The sequence below is a fragment of the Dermacentor silvarum genome, chromosome 9, assembly GCF_013339745.2.
Source record: "Dermacentor silvarum isolate Dsil-2018 chromosome 9, BIME_Dsil_1.4, whole genome shotgun sequence".
NCBI lineage: Eukaryota > Metazoa > Arthropoda > Arachnida > Ixodida > Ixodidae > Dermacentor > Dermacentor silvarum.
This window is the reverse complement of record NC_051162.1, coordinates 147894917-147909934: the sequence shown is the minus strand read 5'-3', so window position 1 is coordinate 147909934 and position 15018 is coordinate 147894917. Positions and strand designations below refer to the sequence as shown.

At 50.3% G+C, this 15018-nt stretch overlaps 1 protein-coding gene across 1 annotated transcript in view; it reads left to right on the top strand.

The window, feature by feature from the left end:
- Positions 1-15018, top strand: part of LOC119463972 (anoctamin-4) — a 142748-nt gene that overhangs the window by 86765 nt on the left and 40965 nt on the right. The window contains exon 26 of the mRNA XM_049655446.1: positions 724-824. Coding sequence (XP_049511403.1) covers positions 724-824 — 101 coding nt within the window. The remainder of the gene's footprint in view (positions 1-723; positions 825-15018) is intronic.

Here is a 15018-nt window from a genome sequence, read left to right as displayed (position 1 = left end):
CAGGCGAACGTGTGTCATTTGCTTGCGCCAACCACCTTCTCCACGTCGTCGAGCGTCTAACGGACGAACTAATTCGAGAGGTGCGAATGCCTCGCTTTAGTCTGGGCTGTGGCAAAATTCTGCCCTTATATGGGCGCACGATTTCCGTCGTCACGGAACACCACGCCCGTTGCTGGCTCTAGTCACTCAAGGATCCTACTGGAAGCTTCGTCCTACTGGCTTTACGGCTACAGGAGTACAACCTTTGACGTTCTGTACAAGACCTGCAGGATGCACCAAAATGCTGACTTTTAGTCACGCTACCTTATCGACCCTCTCGACACCGCCGAGCGTGATATCGTGACTTCGTCATGACTATTACAGATCTGGCCACATCCCCGCTGAACAGAAAAGCGACGACACGTTACGATCTATAATCGGCCGCCTCCATTCTCGTCAGCCGGACCCATTGCTCCTTCGGGTTGAGTTTCACACGGTGATATTCTTTACCGTGGTAGTACCACTGCCGACGGCCCGAGCTTTTGCTTGTTCTCTCCAGGAAACTTCGCGCTACGTTTCTCAAAGAACTCCACGATGCCCCAACCGCTGGCTATCTTGGAGTATCCCGCACTACTACCACGTGTGGCGCCGTGTTTCTGGCTTGGTCTGCACCGATCTGTTTCGATGCTACGTTGCTGCGTGGGACCTTTGACGCGACGTAAACGGCCCTCGGCTTGCCTGCAGGCCTTCTGCAGCCTATTGACATACACAAGAGCCATTTACCTCATCAGTATCGACCTCCTCGGACCATCCCCTACATCTACTTCAGGAACAAGTGGATCGCAGTGCCACCGACTACACTACTCAGTTTGCCATCACGCGAGCTTTGCAGACTAGTTTCGCGCCACTGAAGTCGCCGATTTCCTACTTCATGATGTTATCCTTCATCATGGGCCCTTGGCATTTTCTCACAGACCGAGGCCGCTGCTTCTTGTCCAAAGTTGTCGATGACCTCCTTCGTGCCTGTTCTGTGGGGCACACGCTCACTACTGAATGCCACCCGCAGACCACGGGCTCACGAAGAGGCTCACCGCACCTTTACCTATATGCTGGTGATGTACTATCTGACGACCATCGGGACTTGGACAGCACTTTGCCATACACGTCACGTTCGCGCACAACTTATCCGTCACGACACTGCCATTCTTTGCCTACAAACCTATGTTTGGCCACCATCCACAATTGCCTTTCGACCACACCTACCTTCTCTACCTGCTTGTGTACAACATAGCACACAGAGTGTGCCCGCGATGCGGCCGCGTGAGCCCCTGGCACGTCGGATCGCTCATGAGAGACTATCCGACTTGCAATTATTTCAAAAGGATCGCTATGACCTCGGCCACCGACACCAGTGCTCTTCACCGTGAACCCTTGTACTTCTCTGGATTCCATCTCATTGTGTAGACTGTCCGAAAGCTTTCGTCGCGCTACACGGGACCTCACAAGGTTTACGGCAACTCAGTGACATAACTGTAAGATCGCGCCACGGGACAGTTCTTACCCATCTACCCTGCCATCTCGTGACGTCGTACACGTATCCCGTGTGAAGCCGTTCTTTTTCCAACGCTTCCTCCTCGTGTAATTAGACTGCGCCGAGACGGCGTTCATCTCGCCGGGGAGTTAGATGTTCCGAGCCACCTCCTTCAACTAACGAAGAAGACACGATCGGCAGGACGTTGCGGCGCGTTCAGCCATCTTGGACATCTCTGTATATAGTCTGTTTATATCAGTGCTTCACTTCCACCTATTTGACGCTCCGTCACAATATTTCGTGTCTAAATCCACAAAAAATATTCTCCCAGATACCAGCCGACCCAGCAACTGAGAGCCGCCAGTAGCAGCAGTCGAAGCAGCAGCAATTAAACCCGGAGGGTAGTCAATGAAGTCGCTGTAAAATAAATTCAGGGGCCTCCTTACTCATATGCGCAATCAGTTAATCTCACTTCAGCGATTCACTTATTTCAAACCAGATACTTGTTCAATTTCAGATTTGCTCCACTTCGTTGATTGAAAGTAATGCCATCAGGAAATGTCAAACGTCATTTAAAAAATATTACACCATCTTCCCGTAGGGGAAACCTGAGTAGTATGCGAAGCAGCCATGGGTCGACTCAAGGTAGTTTTATCGGCTGTTAAACTTGGACATGCAGCAGCACCAGCAACGCGCAGAACTGTTGTCGACGCCGTCGGCGTTTTGCCCGCGTTCGCACCGAACGCGCGCGGTGTCGGGACTGTTGCCGGTGCCTCTCGGGCGCCTACCGTCGCGCCTCTAACCTAAGCTGCTTCGCATTATCGCGCGCGGAGCCGCAGGTGCTGCCATTCGTTGCGCAATCCGAGAGAGAGAGTTGTCGGAGAGGAGAAGAGGAATGCCGAGAGGAGAGATGAGACAATGAGAGGAGGATGCACATGCGCAGCAGGGGTGTGGACGCCGCACGGCGGATGGATGGAGGAGCTAGGGAGTGACATAGCCCCGACCATAAGCTGCTTCCCATCTAAAATTTTACAGTAGTGTTTAACTTCGTGAACGCGGGTGACAAGCAAACGTATGGGTGCTATAGCACACACGAGCCCTATCAGCCTTCCGTACGCCTAGACTGTCCGCATCGCAGATCGCTTTCAGATAGAGCTCGGGCGCCTGCGCGCGGCCGGACGATACGTAGCAGCCGCCGGTGTAGAACGCCCCCCTCTCTCCCTCCCCCCTGTGACTTGCGCGTGATAGAAGACAGCGCGCTTCCTTTCCGCTTTCCTCCTGATTCTTCGCCACATCCCGGTGCCTTCTTCCTGCGGCGCTGGTTTCCTTCGCAGCGACGAACATAATTTTGCCGATTTGACAGACGGGCACGTACGCTTGAGCGTACAAACCGGGTACGCTACATCATAGATGGCGCCTCAGTCTGGCACGTGAAAGGTATTGTATGTGCCGCAGAAGCTGGGTGGATAGTACCGACGCCACTTCTATTACACCGCACCGCTTATGTTTTACAGAGTTCACCCATCTGTCTCTATAGACAGCTACCAAATTTCCTCGTGACCACTTGCCCTTCCGTTCCGGATGGCGAGTACACATCGTATTACCGATCACTGACATGATTCTGACGCCTATTATTGCGCTCCCGAACACGATAATCCGAATCCTCGAGAATTGTACTTGCCTACCCATCCTTAATTTTGCATTGTCACGCATGTATACCCACGGCATTGCCATGGCGCAAATCCCGCCTTTCCAAGAATTCCAGTTTCTTCCTTGAACCCTGAAACCCTCCCCAGCCTCAGCGGCCCCTGCCATCTGCTCTTCGTCGTCTTCGCCGACTGAGGCATTTGTAAAATGTTGCTCCTGATCTTCCTTCTGGCAAACAAAAGCTCTTGTCGCCTTCTCACTTCTTATAGAGATTTTTTTACCTGGATGACGGCCCCTCTAGGGCACACATCTCTAGTCACCCATCGCATCAGCACCGGTTATGCCAGCCCCATGCACAGGCGAACTTATCGCGTCTCCTCGCAGCGGAGCGGGTCATCATGTACTTAAAGATGTCGACAAGATGATGGACAAGGACATTATTGACCTTGGAGCAGTTCGTGGGCATCCCCGTTGTCTTAGTAAAGAAAAAGACAACTCTTGGCGCTTCTGCGTTGACTACATTACCTTAACAAGACAACAAAATAAAGGAGTGTAGCCGCTGCCTCGCATAGATCATCCCTTGATTGTCCTCACGGATCACAAATTTTTTCGTCAATTGACCTCTGTCGGCTACTGGCAGATTTGCTTAAATGATGGACTGTGTGAAAACCGCCTTCACTGCACCAGATGGTCTTTACCAATTCAAGGTCATGCCCTTGCTTTATGCCATGTTCCAGCTGCATTCGAGCACATGATGGACTCTCTTCTGCGCCGCTTGAAATGGTCATGTCTTGTTATCTTGACGATGTTATTGTGCTTTCACCGACCTTTAAGAGTCACCTAAGCACCTCGCTACTGCCACTGCCCTGTCTGTCTTTCGCGGTGATGGCCTTCAGCTCAACTCATCGAAGGCCATTTTGTCCGCCGCGAAATTACTGTGATTGACATCTCGTAAACGTTGCGGGAATACAACCTGACCCGGAGAAAGTTCGCGCTGTGCGCAATTTTCCTATTTACTGTTCAGGAATAGATGTCCGAATTTTTTATGGGATTATGTTCGTATTTCCATCGCTTTGTTAAAAGATTTACCGATATCGCTCGTCCGCTCACGCGACATCTCGCCAAGGATGCGCCTTTTTCTCGGGGACCACAGCACGCGCAAGCCTCCTCTACCGTTACTGAGCGGCTAACAACCTCGCGCGATTCTGTCTCATTTAACCCCTCGGCTCTCACTGAAGTCCGCACAGACGCGATAGACGGCATCGGCGCCGTGCTCAGTCAGCGTTAACGGCGTCAAGACTGCGTCATCGCTTACGCCAGCCGCCTTATTTCTGCGCCCGAATGAAATTACATCACTGAACGTTAATGTCTAGCGCTCGTATGAGCGGTCGCGAAATTTCGACCATACCTGTTCGCTTGCAGTTTCTGCATCATAACTGATCACAACGCTTTTTGTTGGCTCTCCTCGTTGAAGGGTCCAACAGACGCCTCGTTCGTTGGGCCTTATGTCTGCAGTAACTTCTCCATCGTGTGTAAATCTGGACGCCTGCATCAGACGCTGACTGCCTGTCCCGTCTCTTGTGGATCCACCCGACGTTACAGATACTGAATCGGACATCTGCAATCTGTCTGTTTCCGACTTGCTCTATATCGGGGACACCGAACGCGACGCCTGCGATCTGAGTCCATTCGCACCCTGATGACGTCACTAACCCAACTCCTTCGCCCAGGGACTCTTCCCTCCGATGTACACGCTACATGGGGACTTTATATCGTCGCATCGTCCACCCTGATGTTCCCGAGCTGCTGCTACTTTTTCCAGGCACCTCCGAGTCGCCGTGCTCCATAGCTACACGACTATATGGACCGAGGTTAGGTCTATTATAAAAATGCGGGAGTCGGTGAGCTAAAGACAGTTCAGGACGATGGCAGGAGCAGAAGAAACTATTTTTTCTTCTTCTTCTCTTTTTCTAACCTCGTAGCCGCAGCACAGGGAACGAGCACACTGCGCATGCACATTCACCTCGCGCCCATAAATAAGGTGGCCGATGAAGATGGATGCCGCGAGATGATGATTCTACTGCTGGAGACCATAGGTGTAACTCGGTCCTATACATCCCGCGTGAGACGCCGCTATTCTGACGGAATTTATCGCTCTGTACCGTTATATCGCTGCTCGCAATCTGATTCAGTGCCGGAAGACGCCGTAATTGCCTCCTGGTGGTTTCCTTCAACCTATTGGCGTCCCCACGAAGCCATTTTGTCGTGTAGGACTGCCGTGTAGGCTTCGCCTATTTTTCCTATTTCTACCAGAGGAACAGTTGAATTACAGTGGCAACATATGCGACAAGATATGCCAACACGCGAGCAATTCCAACCAACTGCGCGAGAGATGTCGCCTACTTTCTGCTTACTTTGTAATCCTACGCCACGGTGCCCCTCGCCAGTTTCCACCCTCAAACGAATGGCCTCTCCGAACGCCTCAACCACACACTAACTGAAATGCTTGCCATGTACGTTTGCGACGATCACCGTGACTGGGGCGTTGTCTGCCAGCACCAGCTTTGCTTATAATTGGTCTCATCACGACACCACCGCATTTTCACCGCTTTAACCTTTTGTTTTGGTGCGATGGTGCATTACCCATGGACACGTCTTCCCTACGAATTACAGACGCCAACCGCATACGCCCGTGATACTATTGCCTGGCTGCCAAATCCCGACAAATCGCTCGTCATTGCCTTATGGCCTCGCAAAGTTCCCAAAGTTCCATTAGACCGTCGGCACAGAGAATCCCATTTTTTCCTTGTGCTTTATGCACCTCTGGACACCTTCGCATCGTGTCGGATGGTCCGAAAACTCCTATCGCGTTCTCTGGTCCGTACAAATATTGCGCCAACTCTCAGACGTGGGTACAAGATTGCACCAGCGGCGCGTCTTCAATGCCTTCCGACGTAAGCAGCGATTTTGTTCACGTTGCCCGACTCAAGCCCTATGTACCCACCTAATTGATGCTCTACAACTTCCACCGGACGGAGCTCTCCGCGGGAGGGTGATAAGAAAACGATTAATATGCCTGAGACCAATATGCTTGCAGTAAGAGTTGCATATTGAAAGCGCATATGTTAAGTTGCATATGGTGGCGTGGACAGAGGTAGAATACCCGCCTCAAATCTCAAGGCCGTAAGTTCGAATCCTGCTCCAGTCTCACTACATTTTCAGGCATGGAGTGGTGCCTGACACCGCGGCAAAAAAAAATACATATTGCCGAGGCTAGTGGGCTATATATTCAGGTTGAACCAAACTAGGAAGGCCCACTGAGCTTCATCAGTCCCTCTCCCCAGAAATAGAATTGGCCTCCCTGGTGCAGTATTCGGCCACAACTCTCCCTCTGACTCCGACAATCACCCACTGGCCCTCAGTCCCCAGTGCTGCGGAGCACCTGACCAAGGTGGCGGTCAGACCTGCTACGCGCAGAGGGTACTAAGAATCTCCGGGCCGGACAGGCCGCCAATGGACAAACTCTACCCTGGCAACGTTCACACGCGCACCCTCTCATCAGTGACAACTAGCGCCATTAAACAGAATATTAAAAATTATCGTATTGCATGGGATATTATTGGTCTTAATGAGGTTAGAAGAACTGGTGAGGCTTACACAGTGCTGACTAACGGCCACGTCCTCTGCTACAGAGGATTTCAGATAAGAGAGAATCCGGGTAGGATTTCTAGTCCATAACAACATAGCGGGCAACATTCATGAGCTCCACAGCATTGATGAGAGGGTAGCATTCGTCGTAATAAGCTGAATAGGAGGTACAAAATGAAGGTAGTACAAGCCTACGCCCCAAACTCTAGTCACGATGATGAAGAAATAGACCGTTTTTATGAAGATGTTGAATTAGCAATCAGAACGTTGTAAACTCCGTGCACTGAAGTCATGGGTGACTTCAATGCAAAAGTGGGAAAAAATAGGTTGGTGAGCAAGCAGTTGGCAACTACGGCATCGATTCTAGGAATGCAAGAGGAGAGATGTTAGTCGAATTCGCGGAAACGAATAGGCTCCGAATAATGAATACCTTCTTCGGAAGCGCAGCAACAGGAAGTGGACCTGGAAAAGTCCTAATAGAGAAACAGGAATGAAATAGATTTCATACTCCTAGCATAGTGCACGATGTAGAATGTTTATGTAGGTAGTGCAGTGACCATAGGTTAGCGAGGTCTAGGATTTCTCTCAGTTTGACGAGAGAAAGAGTGAAATTATTCAAGAGGAAGCAGGCCAGCCTAGAGGCAGTAAGGGTAAAAGCAGACCAATTCAGGCTGGTGCTCGCAAACAAATGTGCAGCTTTAGAAAAGGAAGATAAAGACAACATAGAGGTGATGAATGAAAGCGTAACTAGGTTGATCTCGGAAGCAGCAATAGAAGTGGGAGGTAAGGCACCAAGGCAGACAGTAGGTAAGCTCTCTCCAAGAAACAAAGTACCTAATAAAGAAATGACAAAACATGAAAATGTCCAACTGAAGAGATCAGATAGAATTCGCTTGCTGTCAAAACTCATCAACCAGGAGAAAGCAAGGGGTATTCGAAATTGATAACGTGGGGAAGATTGAGGAAGCCGTAAAATATGGGGGCAGCATGAAACAGTAAGAAGAAGCTTGGCATAGGACAAGGCACGATGTATGGCACTGAAAGATAAGCATGGTAATATTGTCACGAAGATAATTATAACGAGCTTGCCGAAAGAGAACAGCCTTCTTTTATGATGGCCGACACTCAAGAGAACGCGCGCACACCTGCGCCCTTCGTCGTCTTCTCTCTGGCGATCTTGTGCCTGTAGTGGGCAGCTGACTTATCACGATCGGTGCCTGTAGTGGGCAGCTTACTTCGCGTCATTACCCCACGTGAAAAGCGACCGTCCCGGTCGCCGGTTGAGAGGGTAAAGGGCGACAGAGAGCGTGGGAGAGAGTTGATCAGAGGGGCACTTCTTCGCGGGCGTAGTACTGGCTTCATACGTACTACGTGCACAATCTCGGCTCGTGCTCGCCGGTCGGCTCGAGCTCATATGGTGCTCTGAGGGTACGACCTCGTAGTTCACGTCGCTGGAGTCGCCTGACGATCTTGTACGGGCCAAAGTATCGGCGCAGTAATTTTCCTGACAGCCCCTGATGGACGGACGGGTGTCCACCACCAAACATAGTCGCCGGGTTCGTACTGGATGTGCCTTCGGCCACTGTTGTAACGGCGGGCGTCGGTACTCTGCTGGTGCGGATGCGGTTGCGAGCAAGCTGTCGAGCTTCTTCGGCTTTCTGGATGATGTCGTCAGCGTTGTCACTTCTTGTTGTTCCGTTGTCTACCGGGAGCATGGCGTCTAAAGGTGTTGTTACGCAGCGTCCATAACCCAGTTCAAATGGTGTGAATCGGGTGGTTTCTGCACGCCGTATTGTATGCAAATGTCACGTATGGTAAAATTTGGTCCCATGACTTGTGCTCACGTAACGTAATGGAGATCATATCGGCCATAGTTGCGTTGAGGCGCTCGGTTAGTCCATTAGTTTGTGGGTGATAGGCCGTGGTTTTCCGATGATTGGTTGTGGGTCAGCGTACGATCTCTTGCATTAAGTCAGCAGGAAACGCAGTTCCTCGATCGGTTATTAAGATTGAAGGGGCCCCATGACGCAGTACGATTTCATGGACAAAAAACACTCGCGACTTCTGTAGCAGTTCCGCGGGGCACAGCTTTGGCTTCTGCGTACCTCGTTAGGTAGTCCGTTGCGACGACTATCATTTGTTTCCTGTGGACGACGTAGGAACGGACCGAGGAGGTCCATTCCCACCTGTTGAAACGGTGCTGGAGGAGGGTCAGGGGTTGCAGAAGACCAGCAGGTTTCAAAGGTGGAACCTTGCGCCATTGACAATCACGGCAGCTTCTCACGTAGCGCTGAACGGACGAGAATAGTTGAGGCCAGTTTTGACGTATGCGCGCTAACGTCCTGGCGAAGCCTAAGTGTCCGGCACACGGGTCGTCATAACACGCTGCAGTACTTCTTCGCGCAGCGAAACCGGGACGACAAGAAGGAACGTTTCTTGGCTGTTTTCGGAGTTCTTCTTGTAGAGCACGTCGTTCCGAAGGCCAGTAAGAAGTCAGACTGCGTGACTTGGTCGTGGGACAACAACGTCTGGCTCCCTGAAGGTATCTAATGAGGGAAGCAATGTACTGTCTGCACGTTGGAGGTCAGCCATCTCGACAGTGTCACCTACACCGAGAAACGGAAAATCTTGCTCTACGTCACAGGGCTTCCAAGGTATAGGTGCACGTGAGAGGCAGTCAGCGTCGCCGTGCTTCTGTCCGGATCGATATACCACTGTTACGTCGTACTCCTGAAGGCGGAGGCTCCAACGAGCGAGGCGGCCTGAAGGGTCCCTAAGACTCGCAAGCCAACACAGTGAGTGGTGGTCACTTATTACGCGAAAAGGGCGGCCGTAAAGGTAGGGTCGGAACTTGCCGATGGCCCAAACGACAGCTAGACACTCCTTTTCAGTAGTGGAATAGTTGACCTCTGCCTTTGTGAGGCTGCGGCTCGCATAGGCTAGTACTCGTTCGGCGCCGTCTTGCCACTGAACGAGTATAGCACCGAGCCCCACGTTGCTGGCGTCTGTGTGGATTTCTGTGTCAGCCTTGTCGTCGAAATGCGCGAGTACGGGGCTGTTTGCAGTCGCTTCCGCAATTCTGTAAAGGCTTCCTGTTGTTCTTCCGTCCACTCGAAGGGTACATCTTGGCGTGTGAGTCTCGTTAATGGTTCGGCGATCCTTGAAAACCCCTCGACAAAACGACGGTAGTAGGCGCAGAGACCTAAGAATCGCTGAACTGCCTTCTTGTCTGTTGGACGCGGGAACTCAGCGACGGCAGCTAGCTTCTCGGGGTCTGGCCGAACACCGCGGGGGCTGACTACGTGTCCGAGAAACTTTAGCTCCTGAAAGCCAAAATGACATTTCTCAGGCTTGATAGTCAGATTTGCTTTGCTGATTGCGAGGAGTACATTCTTGAGTCGTTCGAGATGTTCATCAAACGTTCTGGAAAACACCACAACGTCGTCTAAGTAGACTAAGCACGTCTGCCATTTCAGTCCAGAGAGAACAGTGTCCATCATCCGCTGAAATGTGGCAGGTGCGGAACACAGGCCGAATGGGAGGACTTTAAATTCATAAATCCATCAGGAGTCACAAATGCCGTTTTTTCGCGGTCACGCTCATCTACTTCGATCTGCCAGTACCCAGACTTAAGATCCAACGAGGTGAAAAATGGGCGTGGCGTAGACGGTCCAGAGCGTCATCGATCCGTGGCAGAGGATAAACGTCGCGTTTGGTGACACTGTTAAGCCGTCTGTAGTCTACGCAGAAGCGTAGTGTGTCTTCTTTTTGACTAAAACGACGGGTGACGCCCATGGACTTATGGACGGCTGAATCACGTCATCATCTAACATTTCTTGAACCTGGCGCTTTATCACCTCCCTTTCCGTAGGCGCAACGCGGTAAGGATGCTGACGAACGGGGCGTTGACTCGTCCGTAGGAATGCGATGCTTCGTAACGGAGGTGCGCCGTACTTTAGACTCGGTAGAGAAACAGCCAGAGAAGTCGTTGATAAGGTCCAGTAGCTCGCACCACGTACCCGAGCACATGGGGGTTGGACCCTCCCGCGTGTAGCCGTGCGCGGCTTAGCCGTGTCTGGGGAAGGGGGATCCTGGGGGTTGAGCCGATGCCGGGTGTTTTGGACCTTTAAGGCCCCCGGCGGAGGCAACACACCTCTTCGGCCTCTGCTTCACATAGACGCACCCCTGGCTGACCCACCCAGGGGAAATCGGCAGTTGCCTTTTCCTGTCCTCCTCTTAAATCTTCGTCTTTCTCTCTCACTTTCAATCTATCCTGTCTTCTTTTCACTTCCTTTTACTTCCGTTTTCCCAGGCAGCTAGGGTTAACCTTGTGTGGGTAGCCAACCTTGGATATTCCATATTTGGTTATAGTAGTGGCGTACAGCTGGCGTTTGCAGGACCAATCTTTTCCAGGTATTGCAGCGTCCCCTAGTTGGGCTCCATGGTGGGTGGCTGGCGCTGCTGCCGAACATTCACCTATACTTATGGCAAGTTCTTTCCCCCCACTCACTGATCGCCGTCTGAAACGAGGGCGCACCGAAGATGTTTTCCAGTTTTTTGGACGTCAAACACAGAACTTTCCCCGATTTCATGTGATCCACTCAGAAAAAACAGACAAATCAGTACGAACAATCTCACCTTTCCTTGTGTCAAAGACTCTGACTGATATTTTGGACCAGGCTATAAAGCATCCAGGATGGCAAGCGGGGATCTCCTCTTGGAGCTCCATGATATGAAACAATACGAGATACTACCCAACCTAGTGGCATTTGGAGAAGCTCAATTAACAGTAACCCCGCACCGTACCATGAATACCACCCGTGGCGTTGTATCAGATGATGATCTGTTGCAGCTGAGTGAAGCTGAACTCCTGGGGGCTTCAGTGACCAGAACGTAATCAATGTTAAACGGATCAAGATGAGGCGCGACGGCAAGGAAATCCAGACAAAGCATCTGATACTTACTTTTAACTCGAGTGTGCTGCCCGAAACATCGAGGCCGGATACATCAAGCTTCGTGTTAGGCCATACGTGCCAAATCCTCTACGATGTTTAAATGCCAGCGGTTCGGCCATAGTTCACAGAACTGTCGAGGCCGCCAAACTTGTGCAAAATGCAGTGCTTCTGAACTCCTCCTGCCGTTTGTGAAAGCTCTCTACTTGTGTTAACTGTGATGGGGAGCACGCCGCCTACTCGCGGTCGTGCCCAACCTGGAAAAAAGAAAAGGAAATAGAACTATTAAAGTAAAGGAAACATAACTTTCAGGAGGCACGCAGGCGGTATTGCACCTGCCAAAAACCAGCTTTGCCGAAGTGGCGCGTCAGGGGGCAGCGCCACACAACGGCTCCCGGCGGCTGTCTGGCACACGCGTAGTGGGCCGGCGGTGACGCCATCCGCCCCCTCGGCGGCTGCAGCTAGCGCTGCTCCGCCATCTCAGAACAAGGGGCCATCGACCTCCGGGCTGGTGGCCTCCAAGGTCTCGTCCCTCGAGACGAGGCCTTCACGTCAAACTAACCGCTCGCAAGAGCGCGTGTCCAGCGCCTCGCAAGAGGAGATGGACACAACACCAAGCGTGAGGGCGCAGCCAGCGCCTAAGGAGCGGCGCGATTCCATCGACCGCTCCAAAAAAGAAAATCTCGTGTCACGGCTCCTGGAAAGGCCCGTGAGCTAACTTTGTATTCTTGAACGCACAGCACAAAACACATTCAAAATGGACACACAAATTTTACAGTGGAATGTGAGAGGACTTCTCCACAACCTCGACGATATTAGGGAACTTCTTAAAAAATAACCCAAAAGTGCTGTGTGTTCAGGACACATCTAAAACCCACACAAACAAACTTCCTCAGACAATATGCTATCTTCCGTAAAGACCGTGACGTTGCTGTTGCCTCCTCTGGAGGTGTAGCAATAATTGTGGATAAATCTGTTGCTTGCCAGAATCTCTCTCTTCAGACACCACTTGAGGCGGTGTCCGTGCGAGCGATACTCTTCAACAAGTTGGTAACCATCTGTTCTATCTACATACCGCCAGACTACAAACTCAGCAAAACGGAATTTTATATGCTAACTGACCAGCTCCCGGAACCATACATTATTGCCGGTGATTTTAATGCTCACAGCACTTTGTGGGGAGACTCCCGGTGTGACGCCAGGGTCGGCTTATAGAGAACTTTCTAATAACCTCTGGTGCATGTCTGTTTAACAAAAAGAGCCCACATATTACAACATCTACCATAATTCATTTTCTTCCATAGATTTAGCGATTGGCTCTGCTACCCTTCTTCCCTATATGGAATGGAATGTCGTTAAAGATCTATTCGGGAGCGACGTACCACTTTCCTGTGACACTGACTCTGCTAGAGGAGCATGACAGTCCTCCCCACGCCCCCCGTTGGAAAATAAAATCAGCTGACTGGAAAGGTTTTAAAGTGTCAACCTACTTATCACCAGATTTTATCAACGATTTTAGTATTGACGACGCAGTAGCATATTTTACTGGTTTTATACTCCACGCAGCTGAAAATTCATTCCACAAACAAAAGGCCTCTCATGTAAAAGACGGGTTCCCTGGTGGAATGAGGAGTGCAGACTGGCACGAAAGAAACAGAACAAAGCGTGGGGCGCATTGCGTCGCGCCCCGACTGGGGAAAATGTTATCGAATTTAAACTGGTAAGATCACAGGGAAGGCGTACGCGGCGACAGGCAAGGAGGGCTAACTGGAAGAGGTTTCTCTCTAGCATAACATCCTATACCCAAGAGAGTAAAGTATGGAATGGCCTAAGAAAGCTAAAGGGGCAGCAAATTCACCCATTACCTTTAGTTGACGACCATGGGAATACCTTGGAAGACAACACTCTGGGCGAACACTTCGAGCGTATTTCAAGCTCCATACGTTACTCAACATCATTACTTAAATATAAACAAATAGCAGAACTTAAGTCACTGGATCGCAAATGCAGACCTAATGAACAATACAACCGTCCATTTAATATAGCCAAGCTGAGAGCTGCCTTGAGCGTATGCAGCAGCTCTGCACCGGGACCTGACAAAATCATGCATGACATGATTAAAAACTTACACACTGACACACAGATGACACTTCTGGGACTTTTCAACTCTATCTGGGCTGCCGGATCTCTGCCATCCTCATGGAAGGAAGCTATTGTTATTCCAGTTTCTTCTTCTGCGGCAAGACCTTTCTTCTGCGGCAATTTACCGCCCGATAGCGCTCACAAGTTGCCTGTGTAAACTTTTTGAAAAAATGATTAATCGCCGACTTAAACATTTCCTTGAACTGAACAATATGATTGATCCCTATCAGTGTGGCTTCAGAGAAAGGCGGTCCACAACTGACCATCTTGTGCGCATTGAAAGACATATACGTGACGCATTTGTACATAAACAGTTTTTCTTGTCGATATTCCTCCATATGGAAAAGGCGTACGACACAACTTGGCGTTACGGAATTTTGCGAGACTTGTCGGGAATGGGCATCCGTGGAAATATGCTAAACACAATAGAAAGCTATTTGTCTAACCGTACCTTCCGTGTGAAAATCGGCAACGTACTGTCACGTCAATTTATACAGGAAACTGGTGTACCCCAAGGAGGTGTGCTCAGCTGCACACTGTTTATCGTGAAGATGAACACGCTTCCTGATTCATTACCGCCAGTTATTTTTTTATTCCGTCTACGTAGACGACATACAAATAGGTTTCAAATCCTGCAACCTTACAGTGTGTGAGAGACAGGTACAACAGGGCTTGAACAAAGTGTCCAAGTGGGCAGACGAAAACGGATTCAAAGTGAACCCCCACAAAAGTTCTTGTGTTCTTTTCACCAGGAAGAAAGGGCTTGTTCCAGATCCCACTATCGAAATGTATGGACAACAAATACCTGTGAACAAAGAGCACAAGTTCCTAGGCATCATACTTGATTCTAAACTTACTTTCATTCCGCATATAAAATATCTCAAGGTGAAATGTCTAAAAGCAATGAACTTACTGAAAATTTTATCTCACACATCCTGGCGTAGCGACAGGAAGTGTTTAATGAATCTTTACAAGAGTCTCATTTCATCACGATTGGATTATGGTAGCGCGGTATATCACTCTGCCGCCCCTAGTGCGCTGAACATGCTGGATCCCGTCCACCATCTAGGTATCCGCCTGCCCACTGGCGCATTCAGAACAAGCCCCATTGAAAGTTTA